The following is a 16,319-nucleotide window of genomic DNA, read 5'->3' on the forward strand; positions in this document are numbered from 1 at the left end:
AAGTGGCTTTCCCTGTGGAATTTGTCCGTATGGTTGGTGAACTACTCCCTTATGTTTTAATTTTAACTAAGTCTGAATACCAAGATTTCAATATGTATAATAGTTTTCCTTATGAGATATCAGACATTTTTTCCATATGTTCAGCTGGAATTGTCCTTTTTTTTTAATATTTTTAAAAAATTTTTTTAACATTTATTTATTTTTGAGACAGAGAGAGACAGAGCATGAATGGGGTAGGGTCAGAGAGAGGGAGACACAGAATCCAAAACAGGCTCCAGGCTCCGAGCTGTCAGCACAGAGCCCGACGCAGGGCTCGAACTCACGGACCACGAGATCATGACCTGAGCCGAAGTTGGCTGCTTAACTGACTGAGCCACCTAGGCGCCCCTGGAATTGTCCTTTTTAAAAAATTCCGTTGACTCAAACTAGAATCAACATCTTTACTCTTTATACTTCGTGTGTTATTAGTCTATTTGGTACCAGACTATTTAACATGGTAGCCACTTAAAAAGTGGAGTGCCTTTGTTTTCAGTGGCACAACAACAGAACTTGAGACTATAACTTTCTTAGCACTGTCACCACTCTCCTCAGCACCTTACACTGTCACCTTGTAATAATAGTTGGCTTAAGAGAAAATGAAGCATTTGGGCTCCCAGTAGGCTTGGAGTGATAACTGACTTCTGGCTCTCCCAAGCTGTGTGGCCTTGGGCAAGTCACATAACCTGAGACTCCATTTTCCTTTGACAGAATGGTCGTAATACCTACCGGTAAATCCTCTGCCTGTTGTGTAGAGAGTAGACTGGCTGCATGCTGGGACCTCCCAAGGAGCTTGAAGCACACTGACCCCCGGAGATTCTGATTTCACCTTGGGGATAGGAGATGAAACAAGGAGCAGTGATAGTGGCTTTGACTACTAGGTATCAGTGGAGGCGACAAGAAGTGGTCAAATTGAGAACATGGTCTGAAGGTAGATTTAACAGATTCATTTATGGATAGGATGTGGAGCATTAGAGAAAAAGAGGAGTCAAGAATTAATAAAATTTTAGGCCCTCAGCCCAGAACGATCGTGCCATTTACTAAGATAGAAAACACCGGCATGAAGGACTGAAAATATCCTTGCATCTTAGAAAAGAGTGGGAAGGCCCACATGTGCCCATATGTATGTTTGTGTGCATTTCTTTAAATTTTCTTAGAATATTGCACTTATTCTAAAATCAGGATTTCCATCTTCTACCTCCTTTATCTTCTTTGAATATTCTTTAGAACCTCAGTAAACATAACTATCAGTGTCTTACCTGCTGCAATGGATTTTAGAAGTCCAGGAACTGTATGGATTTAATCTATTTGGGATTGATACTTCTGTCATGACTTTTCACTCCATAATCAGAGTCAATGAGAACTTTCTTTCATGTCCTCATCATGTTCTTTTGGTTCTTGAGGTATTCCAAGCTGCAGGGACATCCTTCAGAGTGGAGAAATTAAATGAAAGCACTTCCTATAAAGTAGGCGCTAAGCTAAGCAAATATGACTTGAACCTGTGTCTGCTGAGTGATTGGGATAAGATCAAGCTGTTCAGATTTTGGAAGCTGAGGTTTTTAATGGGCTGGAGTGGTTTTAAAATCTCAGTGAGTATTTTCCCCTTTGCTCAACAATGGCCAAGCCATTCCAGCAGATCTACAGGGCTGACTTTGTGATTCTAATTAGTGGTGATAGCCTGTAGAGACACTAGCACTGAATTACTAGGGTCTCCCTGCAGTGGGTGATTTTTATTTAGAGTGCTAGAAGGTTCTTGAAGCATCTGTTCCATCCATCCTTGCATCATTCTTGTTCCACCTGCGAATTGGGTAGGGTTGATGGCAGTCTCACACATGTGTAGGTGTCATTGCTTTGATGTCACTGAGCACAGTGCTGGGTCTCCTCAGTCTCTGCAGCCCACCAGCTGTCATTCACACACCCTGGTTTAATCTGCTCGGTGGAGGTTTCTCCCTTGTTCTTTAGCCACATCCTGAAGGAAGCCAGCTCTGCCTTATTTGCTTTTGTGAAGGTGACTCCTAGATCTTTGAGCCTATCTTGTCTAACCAGTCTTGGTAGGTTCTTTAATACTAACCACAGTGCCTACTGCAGACCAGCCCTCCCCAGCCACACCCATTCTTAAGGTCACGTTGGGATTTGGTGGAGTTCTCTGGTGTTCCTTTATGGATTTCCCCTTTTTCTAGCCTTGTTCAGTGGACTTGTTGGATACTTTGCATGCCAGATTGTGACGCTGCTCATCTTCAATAGGCAGATGAGAGTTTCACCCCTTTCCTTACCCTGGGCAGCGTCCTGTAGAGTAAAATGCTATTCTTGCTTGTGGGCATTTTATGTTGCTGTGTGTGCTAAACCGACTTCTCTGCCAAAGTCGTAATTAGCAGGTAGGCTTTATGTTCTTTGCAGGGTGTTTTTGATGGTTGAGGCCTTGTTAAAAAATAAAGAAGTATTATTTCTCTCTTGCAAAGTCACAATGGAGGTAAGAAGCAGGTGGCTGTCAAACTCCGCTGACTCATCCTGAGAATAATACAGCAGCAAAACAATGTTATTTGACTGTTTCTGCTTCTTTTAATAAAATGAGAACTAGTCTGTTGGAACCAGTCATGTGTCTACCTGTTTTTACATTATAAAATGCATAAATGGCTCTAAAAATGAAAGTCGTAATAATTCAGATAATTTTCATGATTGTTTATTTGTATTTTTTCACCAGTATGTTTTCAGGGCTGGGTCATTCAGTTATATCTTCCTAGGAACGCTTTGCTACCGAAGAGGTTGACTAGCTTGCAAGGATTTTTATCAATTCATTAATGCTTTTCTCCATGTATAAAGTGATTAAAACTTGGTCATGTATTGGCACTGTATTTATGGTTCTCTGATGACCTCAGAATTTTCTTAAAAAAAAAAAAAATCATTTTAAAAAGATAGCCTTGTAGAATTGCAGAGTGGGAGGGAGCTGAGAGATTATACAGTGCAACACAGTCCCTGACACAGCTGGCCTAGCACTTGGTTACCCAGTTCCTGCTTGAATACCTCTCAGTGTGAAAATAGACAGCCCATTCCATTCTCAGCCACGTCTAATTCTTAGCAAGTGCTTTCTAGAACCTTCAGTTTATCCAAACTCCCAAAACCCTCTCCAATTCTGATTTTTTATGTCATTTGCACGTTTATTAGTAGTGCCATGTATGTCCTTATCCTGTCATTGGGATCCAGGCAGTCTGGCTCCAGAGCCCTCTTGAACTTATGTTTTTATTTTAACTGTCCCAAGGGATCCTTTTGTATCAGAGCATAGATTCATGGGACTCAGTCTTCGGGGTCACTCATTCTGGACAGTATTGTCCTGTGTTTTCCTCCCTGTAATGTACTTTATTTCAAAGATACTTTGTACCTTTGGCCTGCATGTGGCTTCAGGGTAGTGTGACCCCCTCCAGCCCCACTCTCTGTGATGGTCCCTGCTCAGTGCTGAGTCTGCCTGCCTATGTCTCTGGGCCATAAGTCCATATTCCCAGGAGGGGATCTGATTGGCCTAGCTGGTCAGGTGCCCCTTGTTAACCCTGACACCCCAGGCCAGGGTAGTAGGTCAGGAGAGGAGTAGAGGGGCAGGAACCAAGGGTATCTCAGGGTAAGCTCCTTCAGAAGGGCCTGAAGGCAGGGGGGAACCAAAGGAAATTTCCAGTGTGAGCCCTGTCTGACGATGTTGGTCAACTAGTTGAGAATCTACATCGTTACATGATCATGAAACCTATATGTCTGTGTTTAAAAGAATAGAGCCTAGCTGAAAGCCTTGTTGAAATCCATATGCTAAAGTCTCCATTTTTAAAAAGGAAAGAGTCTGTGGGCTTGCTGGTCCCCGATGGTCTCCTCCTTCCTTTAAACCATTCTTTTAGTCCTCTACACTTGATTTTTGACTGGCATTGACCCCAAACTCATTGGCCAGTAACAGTATTGTTCAGACCTAGGTAATATAAAAGACCTTTTTTTGAAGGGGAAATTAAAAAAAAATTTTTAATGTTTATTTATTTTTGAGAGAGACAGAGTGTGAGTGGGGGTGGAGCAGAGAGAGAGGGAGACACAGAATCCAAAGCAGGCTCCAGGCTCTGAGCTGCTAGCACAGAGCCCGATGTGGGTGTCAAACCCACAAACCGTGAGACCAACCATGACCTGAGCCAAAGTCGGATGCTTAACCGACTGAGCCACCCAGGCACCCCAAAGGGGAAATTTTTTAAAAATCTGAGTATATATCCCATGTATGAGAAATACCCCTTTTTTTTAAGTTTATTTATTTTTGAGAATGAGAGAGAACACAAGCAGGAGAGGGGCAGAGAGAGAGGGAGAGAGAGAACCCCAAGCAGGGATTCTTCACACTGTCAGTTCAGAGCCCGACGTGGGACTCAAACTCATGAACCGTGAGATCATGACCTGAGTCGAAATCAGGAATCAGATGCTTAACCAACTGAGCCATCCAGGCGCCCTGAGAAATGCTGCTTTTAAAAGAGTGAAATCCAGGTGCCTAGGTGGCTCACTCAGTTGGGAGCCCAACTACAGCTCAGATCATGATCTCGTGGTTTGTGGGTTTGAGTCCCACATCGGGCTGTATGCTGACAGCTCAGAGCCTAGAGCCTGCTTCGGATTCTGTGTCTCCCTCCATCTCTGCACCTCCCCCACATGTGTTCTGTGTGTGTCTCTCTCTCAAAAATAAACAAACATTAAAATTTTTTTTTTTAAACAGTGACGTCCTATTCAATGTTAACTGAATTCTCAATGCTAAAGGGAAATGTTTTTAGCCGGAGAATTTATTTTCAGATTTTTACCATAACCTTTAGAAATTGTAGTTCCCATTATGTAAATCTGTGAACTCTAAAAGCACCTCTGTAGACTATGTTCGTAAACAGTTTCTAAAGTACAGGATTCTCTTTCTTTTCTGTTTAGAGCACTGGGACAGCTGTTTCTTGCCTTCAACTTCTGTAACCTCTCGCATTCACCATGGTGTCTTCTATGATGAGTGACAATCCACAGAATGATTCTGCAGGTTCTCATAGCTCTGCAGGTTTGAAAGCGTGTGTGTGTATGTAGATGCAGGCCTAGATATGCTGTCAGATATGAGTTCATTTAGAGCAGCTAGGTGCGGGCTTTTCTTTTTTTAGCAAGCCTCTACCTTCTTTTGTGCCTCATTCCTCCAACTAATGTTTGTTCGAACTTTTCTAAGAAAGTCTTAAGTTGATCACCCTTGATAGAGAATGAAGTAGGAAAAGTAGGAGTTGAGAAATGCTGTTATTTCTTTTATTTTCTGTTAACAGTATGCCATCAGTTGCAGGCAGCACACCTGTCCCAGCAATTCCTTGTACTCCACATGGAAGGCAAGAAAACATTTAGTAGTCTCTAACATTTTTTTTAATGTTTATTTTTATTTTTGAGAGAAAAAAATACATGGGGGAGGGGCCGAGGGAGAGGGGGAGGCACCGAATCCGAAGCAGGCTTCAGGCTCTGAGCTGTCAGCACAGAGCCCAACATGGCACTTGAACCCACAAACCTTGAGATGGTGACCTGAGCCGAAGTCGGACGCTTAACGGACTGAGCCACCCAGTCGCCCCAGTCTAACATTTTTAAAAACACCTTTCCTTTGTTCTCAGATGTCTGTGCATCTGTTATTATTCACTCTTGAACTTGTGAGCCGATTTCCAACCTTTTCCATGATCTTGTTTATGTTTTACTGGTGCAGTGGCACTGCTCTCTTTGAATACACCTCCCTTTCCCCTGTGTCAGGACTTCCACAGTCAGTCAGCATGTTGCTTTAGACAGCCTTCCAGACTTCTGTCCTTTTTGGGTCTCGATGATAACTTAAAATGTGTCCTCCCAAAGTCTAGAATACATACGTGTCTGGTTTAGCCTGGTATTCCCCTTTTTTGCCTGTCAAAAGCTCTTTGGTACAGTTATGTTTTCTACAGTTTCAGTTCTGTTTTATCACTTTTGCACTGATTAGAGTCCAATCCATGGTGGCAATTCCTCATCTTGTGTCTGTGCCTTCTCAGAGATGAATCTGAATGCGAGACAAGTCAATGGTGCTTTTAGCTAATTGAGACTTCGAGGAGATGCCTGGTGGATGTCTGGCAGTTGAAACCCCTCACTGCTAGTGCAGTCTGTTTCTGTGCCAAGTTTTAAGTCTATATCTAATATATGTATTCTCGGGAACATACCATTTATTGCTTTTATCTGACCAAGTGATCTATGGCCTGTTCTCAAGGAGGTATCATTAAATTCCTTCCATCTTTTATTGTTCTTCTTCCTTTCCTGTTAAGCATGATTTAGCATTAATAAAAATGTTTATTATTTCTAACAATTCAGCATGCCCAAGATGATTATTTTCCAAGGTTAACTTGCAAGGCTGACGGCCAAGGAAATTGGGTGCTTACTATGTGTGAGGTTCAACACTAGGCAGGCCCTAGATTTTCATGTGATGCTGCTTAAGGAAAGCCTTTCTTCCTGATGTCAGGAATACTTATTTTAGCGTCCACCACTTAGAATTGATAGTACTGCTTTTGGAGTTTGCTGCAATTCAGCATGAGTTCAGGAAATAGCCATTTTTTTTTTTCCTATTCTAGATAAGAAATGTTGTCTATGTGGTTTCACGCTTATTTATTTTTAGATCAGTTCCCACAAAGACACTTAAAGAAAAATATCTTTACCATTTATTGTATGACAGGTCCTGATAGAAGAATATATTAGTGGGTATCAAGACAGGCAAAAAAACTGTAAACTACTGGGAATTTTTGGATGCCTGATATTAAAATAGAAAATTTAGTGAACATTTATTACATGCAAGAAAATTTCCTGATGTGTTCTTCGTCTCTTCCTGATATTAGAGTAACATACCAGACAGTTACTTTCATGTGCCCTTATGCCTGTCCTGTCTCAGTGCATAAGTTAGGTTTATCTGTAACATCTGTTATTCTCAGCTGCTGTAATGTAGCAGTATTCTTACACAGAGAGTTGTGACACTGAGGCTTTTCTTTCCAGGAAGCAGCTTTATTCATGCCGGCACTGTTCAGTTGGGTTCGTACCCGAAGAAGTGAGCCCCGAACACCACATGGCAGTTTTTTTTTATACATTTTCTATTTCTTTGTCTCCCATATATGGTAACACACAAACATGCAGTCTGATTAAGTGGTCTCATGTTACAAGGTCATGAGGGATGTTGTCACATACTGGTATAGCCAGGTTGCCTTAAGGTTTTGTTTGTTTGTTTGTTTGTTTCCATTCCTTAGTGAGGGGACCCTACCACAATATACCTAAACTATAGGTCAAAAGATTAATATTGGAGTGATCACAAGACCACTTTATATTCAAAACTTTTGTAGGTGATACTTCAAGGAGGAATGGTCAGAGAGGGTGCTTTCACATCTAAGTAGCATCTAACGAGACCATGAGGGTAGGAGAGATTTATGGTTGGAAAAACTATTGATATGAAACAGGGAAAGTAGAGGAGAAATAGAGTTAGAAGTCGGGTCAAGCTTATTTGTTGAATGAATGAATACCTCCATTAGTGTTAAAGCTTTAGAGCTAGGTTGTACTTTAATCGGTTTCCCTGTATTGTCCTGGGTATGATACTCACTGGCTCTGACCATGAGCAGTTCTCCATTAGAAGTAGTTCCTGTATCTTCATCATTTTGAGAAAATTCTTTAAAACCCTTACAGAAGGGTTCACTCCTTTTTTTAAAGACTGAAAGCAACCCATTTTTGAAGCAGATAACCGTATTTTACATCATTGGAGTAAGTGGATGTCCTTTGTTACAACATTTTGTTGTAACTCAGTTGGGCTTGAGGGTAATGAGCTACCATTTGCATGAATGATTAAAAAAAGGAGGGGAAGTTAGGAAAGCGAGGGATGTGGAAAGCTTTTTGACTGTAGTGCAAATTCTTTAGGGTGACAACCCATAGTTATCTCAGAACATGCTGGACTCGGGGCTTGGTTAGGACAGCTGTTAACATCAGAGGAGATCTGCTCTAGCAAGTAGGGCCAGTTGGGGAAGGTTCTAGGCAGCCTGGTGATTTTGTGGGCAGGGAAGTTGCATTATGGTTGCAGGTCACTATTCCATGCAGAGCAGGAAAGTCAGCTGGTGATTGGTGGCCTGGGCCACATATGGTGTCAGTGGTCTGCATTAGATGGACATTGGGAGAAAACTTCCAGCAGAGGACTGAAATGCCTCTGCTAAAATTCCATAGTATGGAAGCTGAGCATATTCATGAAGTACGTAAGAGTAGTTCCCAGAATCAAACGAAAAGCTTTATAAGAAAGCCAAGGATGCTCCAAGGCAGTTTGACTAATAGATGGATAGCTCAGATCAGTCTTATGTGTGCTCAACCTTTCCATACATCCAGATTGCACATTGACCATTTCTAGTCGACCATGGGCCATGTGCCCACCTTTAAGTCAAAAAGGGGAACACTAACTTGATGCAGCAGACCCTAAAGACTGCCAGCAGTTGTGCAAGAAGAGTTCTCCAAAGAAAACCAAGGATTTTTCAGGAGAAGCAGATGCTGAGCTGAAATGAGCAGCTGATGTCCACTGCACTGAGCCTAAATCAACAGTCAGGTATAAATCAACAGGAAGGTATATTGCTGCAATTGAAAATTTCATTTCCCTTCTGGCTATTGCAACCATGATCTAGAAATTTGAGACAGATTGCTAAATAATTTCTATTTTCCATACTTTTAAAGGTGTTTGATTTCTTCAATGCCATCTTTGAAAATGTAGCGTGTGAGTCTTAATCTCTAAAGCACCCCGTTCCTTGTTCCCAGCCCCGTGGTTTTTCTTCCCTTTGTTCTTTCCCTCAGCAGCTGCTGCCAAGCTCACAATCGAACATTTGAAATCGCTCTTCTGCTCCAACAGCACAGGATATGGGATTTCAAATCTCTTTTGTACCTCTAGTAACTGCTTCTATGTTTCTAATAAACTATATATATAGTAAGATACCATTAAAAACAAAATAAATACAAGCCTGTAAATTATATTTAGCCAAAGATTGCTTTGTTCCAGAAACTTGAGCCAAAAACAAAGCAAAACTACTATTACATGATGACTTCTAATTGTTATTTTTCTCACAGAATAAAAACATACTAAAATTTTGGAAAGGATAATGCTCATGGTTTCCCAATAAGTAGCCCTTAACTTTAATTACACCTAAGTTTGTAGTTGTGCCTCTAAAGTCTCTGGCCAGTTTTCCAGTTCATATTCTTTTATTGGATCCAATGACTCTTGCAAGCAAGACTGTTTGTCTGATGACCCCATTTTGTGTCAAAAACCATGAGCAATTAATATGACCTCTTTAATGTCTAATATTTGAGGCCACTGAGCAAAAGGATATACAGTTGGACTCTCCTGAATATGTTAGGAGATAACGTAATAGATAACTCTGATTCCAGTTTTAGCCTTACTTATAACTGCAATAAACTTGAGACTACAGAAACTCAGTGGTGCTATAACCATATTACCAGGCAACAGAATGATTTTGTATTTTGTTCTTTTCTCCCTCCTACCTACCCACCCCTGCTTTTCTGTTGCATAACCCCCCACACAGATGACAATTTGGGGGAAAACATTTACTTACTTAATATTAATTTATAAAATCATAGGGTAAAATGCATTATTTTGCTATCTATACTTAGACACTGGTCACAATTTTCATTATAATTTATCCACAAATTTTAAAAATGTTAATACCAGGGTGCCTGGGTGGCTCAGTTGGTTAAGCGTCCAACTTCGGCTCAGGTCATGATCTCACGGTTCCTGAGTTCAAGCCCCCCATCAGGCTCTGTGCTGACAGCTTGGAGCCCGGAGCCTGCTTCAGATTCTGTGTCTCCCCCTCTCTCTGCCCCTCCTTAACTTGTGCTCTGTCTCTCACTCACTCTTAAAAAAAAAATAAACATTAAAATGTTTTTTAAATATTAATACCTACATTGATGTCCTTAAGACTTGTTTTTCTCATTTCAAGTATTTTGAAAGGGAGATTAATTTTATAATATCTGGATGTAGGATGGGCTGACAGGAAATGTACGAGTGACAAGTATTGTGCTACATTGTGCTAACATAATGCCATTTAATTCTCTTAATAACTATTTTATGCATGAGGATGCTGAGGCTCAGAACACAATAATTTGTGGTGTTCTGTACAAATTTGTGTACATATCTGACCATAAAGCCTATTCCTTTTCCCCACAGTCTGCCTCTCTGATTATAGTAATAAAAATAATAGCTAGAATTGTTGTATGAGCATGAGGAGCTAGGCACTATCCCGAGTACTTTATACACATGCATTATTTCATTTATTCCCCACAAAAACCTATGAAACAAAGTCGGCAGCTAGAGTTAAGTAATTTGCTTAAGACAACCCTAGCTCAGGGCGCCTGGTGGCTCAGGTCATGATCTCGTGGGTCAGGAGTTCAAGCCCCGCATCAGGCTCTGTACTGACAGCTGAGGGCCTGGAGCCTGCTTCAGATATTGTGTGTGTGTGTGTGTGTGTGTGTGTGTGTCTCTCCCTGCCCCTTCCCTGCTTGCATTCCCCCCCATAAATAAATAAATAAATAAATAAATATATATATATATATATATATATATATATATATATATATATATATATTTAAAAAAGCTTTTTAAAAGATGACCCTAGTTCATAACTGATGGATGGACCTGAACTGTATCTCTCACTCCATGGTCTGTGCTCCCAGTTATGATTCTGTCATGCCTTCCTTGAGTATACCGTTGGTTTTAGTATTATCAATTGGTATGTTGTAAAAAGAAAATGATGCATGATTTTTAAGGATAGGAGTGTTTGTATGGAGATTCTGTTAAGGGGTTGATCATTTGTTGCATTTGTTATTTTTATTTGTTTGAGTGATAGTGCAAGCAGAGGAGGGGCAGGGAGAGAGGGGGACACAGGATCCGAAGCAGGCCCCACACTGACACAGTGAGCCCGACGCAGGGCTCAAACTCATGAACCATGAGATTATGACCAGAGCCAAAGTTGGATGCTCAACCGACTGAGCTACCCAGGCACCCCAGTTTTGTTGCATTTAAAATCCTAAAGGTCTCCCTCATCTTGGGCTTTAGCTTCAGACAGCGTGTATATGTGGCATCATACAGGGGTACGATGGTAATGTGTGCTCTGGAGAGGCTGTAAGGGTCAGAGCAGCTCCACCTCCAAAAAAAAATGTGTATGCATCCATTTCATCTCCTGTCACCGCTATGGCACGCAGGCCCCATCATCTTTTACCTGAATTGTCCCAGTAGCCTCAAAACGATCTTCCTGCCTACAACTTTTCAGTGGATTCCTACCACGTTAAGAATATATATTCAGGCTTCTTACTGTTTTCCAATCTGGCCCTGCGTCTCCTTATTTGATGCCTTCCTATTCACTGTTACTGATCCTTATGTACCTGGAAATGCCAACCTTATTCTTGTCTTTAAGGCTCTTCCCCAGCTGGGTCATAAGTGGGTGCCAGGTAGTTGCTGGCAATAGATGATAGTCACTACTTACCTTTTCAAACACGGACCGCATCCTGCTCTTCCCCAGCTGGGTTTACCCTGTCCCTTATTTAATTCCTGGTTGAGGTCCCTCCTCAGCCTCTCCTTGGGGAGGCCTTCCCTTACCACTCAGTATAAAGCCACAGTAGCGGTAGTGGTAACAACAGCAACAATGAGAACAGCTAACGTTTAGTGAGCTTTTACTATATACCAGGCATTGTTTTCTGTATTTATTAGCTCATGGGAGCCTCATGACCTCCCTTTGAAGTAGACGCTATTATCATCTCCATCGTAAGATGATGAAACTGAAGCACAGAGGGTTCCGTCAATCACTTGGTTTATTTTCTTCATCACACTTACCATGATCTATATTTATCTTGCTCTACTCTAGAAAGCCAGTTCCTGAGAGAAGGGACTGTGTCTAATTTTCTGCTGTTCCTGAAGCTTTTTGCTGGGACATAGTAGGCACTTATGCTGAAATATGTTGAGTGAATGCATGAATGAATGAACAAATGAACGAACACATGATCAGTCTTATTGGGGCATGATATTTGTGGTGAGAAATAGAAAATTTCAAAGATGATACTTCGGCTCTAATTGTATGAAAAGGACTCAAAGCTCTTCACTTTAATAATCTGTTAGACATTTTTCTTCTCTGTCGCATTATATTGTGTGCATACAAGCATGCGACCATGAGTCTGGGCAGAGGAAGAAAGACTATATGTGAATATACTAATTAACCCAGTAGTCCCTGGTCATAAGTGGGTGCCAGGTAGTTGCTGGCAATAGATGATAGTCACTACTTACCTTTTCAAACACGGACCGCAGTCTGACTTTGTAACTGAGTTCTACTGCAGGCCATATAAGGCAGCTGTTGCTGTGAATCATCTGGCTGAAGTAGGGAAATGTTTGTTTTGTTTTTAAATTTCATTGCTTTTCTGAACAAATGACGTATTGACTTTTTTCTCCCTGGTTCCTGGCAAATACTAATCTCATAAGACTTTGGAGCTGAAAAAGAACTTCAGAACCTTAGCCTACCTTCCTCATTTTTACAAGGGGAGAGAAATAACCCCCAGGGATTGCATGGTTTTCACAGGGTCACATAAGTACTCAGTGGAAGAACCACAGCTTGCCTCACAACCACCAAGTGGGTTTAATGATCAAACACCGTTAGGGGAAGATGAACGCTTGTTCACTTCAGGGCCATGATTAGAATGCTGACTCGTCAGCACCTTCTGTTTACTCGGTAATGAAAATTATTGCTGAAAGCCGAAATGGTCACCGGGAGGATGTTGCTTCTATATCCCTCTTTAGTAATACAAAGTAGTATCTTCTTGTAGCACGTTCAGTGGCTAAAAGTGATATGTGACTCTTTGCTTCCCTATATTGAAACTCTTGGTCCTTCAGAAGTCTAGAAATAGCATTTGGTTCTGTTATAACTAAGAATGCAGAAATGAGCCTGGTAAAATCCCTGGTTTGTGAAGTAATTTTATCATTTAAATACTAACTTTGTCATTAATTGAAATAGTTAAAAACAATTCGGAAAACAAAAGTGCTTTTCTGCTGGGGAATAATAAGCAGGATACGACACTACATATAGAATTTTCACTGTACCTGGAATTCTGAATTACTGAATCATTGCCTATTCTTTCTTGCATAAATAGGGAAAAGTATCCTACTTATTCATTTCCGTAAAAGCTAGTGCAGAATAGTTTATTTTAGGAGACTGGTTTCCTTCTGATTGGTTTTAAGACATTACGGACATTCGAGGGTGCAATGTTGAAAGAAGCTAATGTGGTTCAGAAGACACCGTTGAGACTTGCTTCATGTCTGTTCCTTACAGTGCTGTGTGTGACTGTGCCTGCCAGGGTTCGCCCTGTAGCACTTTTAGTTTAGGAAGAGTAATGATGCTATTAGCAGATGTCAAATGCCTGAGTGAACACTGAGGACACGGGGGTGACTAGGGGTGGTTTTCCTGGAATATTCAAGATGTGTTGAAGGAGTGTGGATCTGGTGTCACTATCATTAATTTCTGTGTCTGTACTTGGGACCATATTGAGATGCCCCCCCCCCCGCCCCCGCTCCCCCAAGAACTTGAAAATGCAGGAAATGAGTTTGCTTTCTTATTTTTTTTGTAAGCTCAACTCATGATAGGAGCAGACTCGCCTGCAAGAGAGACATATCTGTTCCTAGGCCTGTAAGGTTTGATGGTAAAAATCCCATTCACAGATTAAATGTCAATTTCAACTTGGAGAAGGAGATGGTCAGGAAAGAGGTGAGTCAGGGAGTTAAACATTGGTAGCACCCTTCTCAGCTCTGTGGAGGGGCAGAGAATTAGTTGTGTGCAACAGATTTGAAGCACGGCCCCATTGCCAGGTATCCCAACAGACTTTGAAGATTTGGGCTCTACGGGTGCGTCTACCCCTGTTGTGAGATTGGGTGCATCAGGCTGTGCTAGCCCGATGCTGTTAGACTCTTATCATCTACCAGTGGGTTAATTCATCAGATGTTGAGGGATTGATATGTTACCCATATGTCCAGACCTAACCTGCTTATTTCTATAATGTAAGATGAGAGTTCCTTGAAGATTCTAAGTATAACAGTTACAGACTTTCCCATTCCAGTTTAGTAAGAATACCAGCCTTTCTCCCAGATGCCTTCATGGATTATTCCTGAGGACCTGTGAGGTTAGGTACATTCACTGAGATATTCCTGAGAGTTCCTGAGGTCCCTGTGTCTACTTACTGCTGGCTTGCTGCCACCTGCAAGGAGTAACTAGGGATTCTGGGCCAAATGCTAGGTGGTACTTGTGACACCTGGCTTTCGACATCCTGGGAACGGGCTTCAGGTGCCTGCAGGGTCTCTCTATCACTGCTGATGGAGGAGCTTGGGTGGCTGAGCTCCCTGGAGCCCTGAAGAGATAGGACAGGGTGACTGGCAGCTCCCATTGGTGGAGTGCCTGGCTCCCTGCTTTCAGTGCAGCTCTCCCTCCCTCCTTCAGTATCACACCTGCGCAGGGCATCCCACTGCCTGAGCCCCAAGGGTTCATGACCTGATCACCTGCCAAAGGTCCCACCTCCTAATGCCATCAATTTGGGATTACCTGTCTACATATGAATCTGGGGGAGATGCAAATGTCCAGTCTATAGCAATCCATATATAAAATTTTGATTATATAAAACTAGGGGGGAAACCTGTATCTAAAACGTGGTGCAGTGAAAGAGAGTTATTAACCATGTGAGCAGAGGCAAAGCTGCCCGTGTGCTTCATTCAGACTGTAAAATGGATATGACAGCACTCACTTGGGAGCCATGTGGCCTCCAGAGTGACCATCCTCACTCTGCGCCTCTCTACTTGGAAAGCTTTCAGTGGCTCGCTGCCAACCAGAGGATGCGTTCCAGACTTCTTCGCCAGCATGAGAGGTCTCCTGAGATCTGCCCGTGTGCTTTTTCAGCACATCGCACTGCCTTTACCTTGCCCTTTGTCTATGCTTCAGCTCTGTTGCGTCCTCTGCACACAACTGCGTCCCCATACTCGTGTTGCCCACCTCTGTAGAAAGCCTAAGTGATTTTCTGGTTTCATATAGCAACAGACCCCACAGGCAAGCTTTTCTTATACATTTTGTTACCAGCACTTGGCTGCCATTAGTTCTTTATCAATGGGTGGAGAAGCATTTACTTGCCCTCAAAAAAAAAAAAAAGAAAAGAAAAGAAAAGGCCAAATAACCACTCCTTTGTCATTTGGTGTTTATTCAGCAAACATTTATTGAGTACCTGCTGTTGGTTGGTACTGGTGTTCGGATGATGAGTAACACACCCTCTGGGTGTGGCCTCTGGGAGTTCCCATTCTGGGAAGGAGAGACAGACTCAGAAGCAGGCAGTAACAAAATCTTCTGATTTGGGTGTTTTGCTGGGGACTGGGAAGTGCAGAGGGCTATGGGAATACAGAGAAGAAACACTGACTTAGCATCTTAGAGTACTTAAGAAGAAACCCTGTCAGCAGGTTTTATAGGAGGAGTTGGAATTGCCTGAATAAAAAGAGAAGAAAACTGGGTTTTTAATAGAATACTGTTGGTGGCTCTTTCTAGGAAAGGAGTAAGGACTGATTTAATCTAGTCTCAGTTAATTCTTACTAGAAGGTAAAAGAAGCAGTTTAATGTTTTATGTTCTTTTAGAACTTCTATGTATTTTTTTTAATGTTTATTTATTTTTAAGAGAGAGAGAGAGTACGTGCAGGGGAGGGGCAGAGAGAGAAGAAGACACAGAATCTGAACCAGGCTCTAGGTTGTGAGCTGTCAGCACAGAGCCCGACATGAAGCTCAATTTCATGAACCATGAGAACATGACCTGAGCTAAAGTCAGATGCTCAACTGACTGAGCCATCCCGGTACCCTGAGAATTTGTATGTATTTTTAAAGTGTTGTCAACTTTGCGATAAGATGTTACCCAGTTGAAATTGCTTGAATCTGTTGCATTGTTAGAATGATCCTGAGGGACGCCTAGGTGGCTCAGTCCATTGAGTGCCTGACTTTTGACTTCAGCTCAGGTCAGGATCTCATGGTTTGTGAGATCGAGCCCTGAGTTGGACTCTGCACTATGGAGTCTCCTTAGGACTCTCTCTCCCCCTCTCTCTCTGCCTTTCCCCCACTTGTTCCATCCCTCTTTTTCTGTCTCTCTCTATCTCTCTTTCTGTCTCTCAAAATAAATAAATAAACAGGGGCACCTGGGTAGCTCAGTCGGTTAAATGGACGAATTTGGCTCAGGTCATGATCTCACTG

At 42.0% G+C, this 16,319-nt stretch overlaps 1 protein-coding gene across 5 annotated transcripts in view; it reads left to right on the forward strand.

The window, feature by feature from the left end:
* ATP8A1 (ATPase phospholipid transporting 8A1) overlaps positions 1-16,319 on the forward strand; it is a 231,874-nt gene that overhangs the window by 17,271 nt on the left and 198,284 nt on the right. For 3 of the 5 annotated variants that reach the window (XM_019413061.2, XM_019413077.2, XM_019413067.2), the window contains exon 1: positions 4,985-5,071. The exons of 1 other annotated variant lie outside the window; for it this stretch is intronic. In XM_019413061.2, the coding sequence (XP_019268606.1) occupies positions 5,008-5,071 (64 nt within the window). In that variant the 5' untranslated portion in view covers positions 4,985-5,007. Of the gene's footprint in view, positions 1-4,980; positions 5,072-16,319 lie in introns of those variants that run through there. One more of the 5 variants, XM_019413084.2, reaches the window with a different exon arrangement.

Source organism: Panthera pardus, unplaced genomic scaffold (assembly GCF_024362965.1).
Source record: "Panthera pardus isolate Hobbes unplaced genomic scaffold, ASM2436296v1 HiC_scaffold_13, whole genome shotgun sequence".
NCBI classification, from domain to species: domain Eukaryota; kingdom Metazoa; phylum Chordata; class Mammalia; order Carnivora; family Felidae; genus Panthera; species Panthera pardus.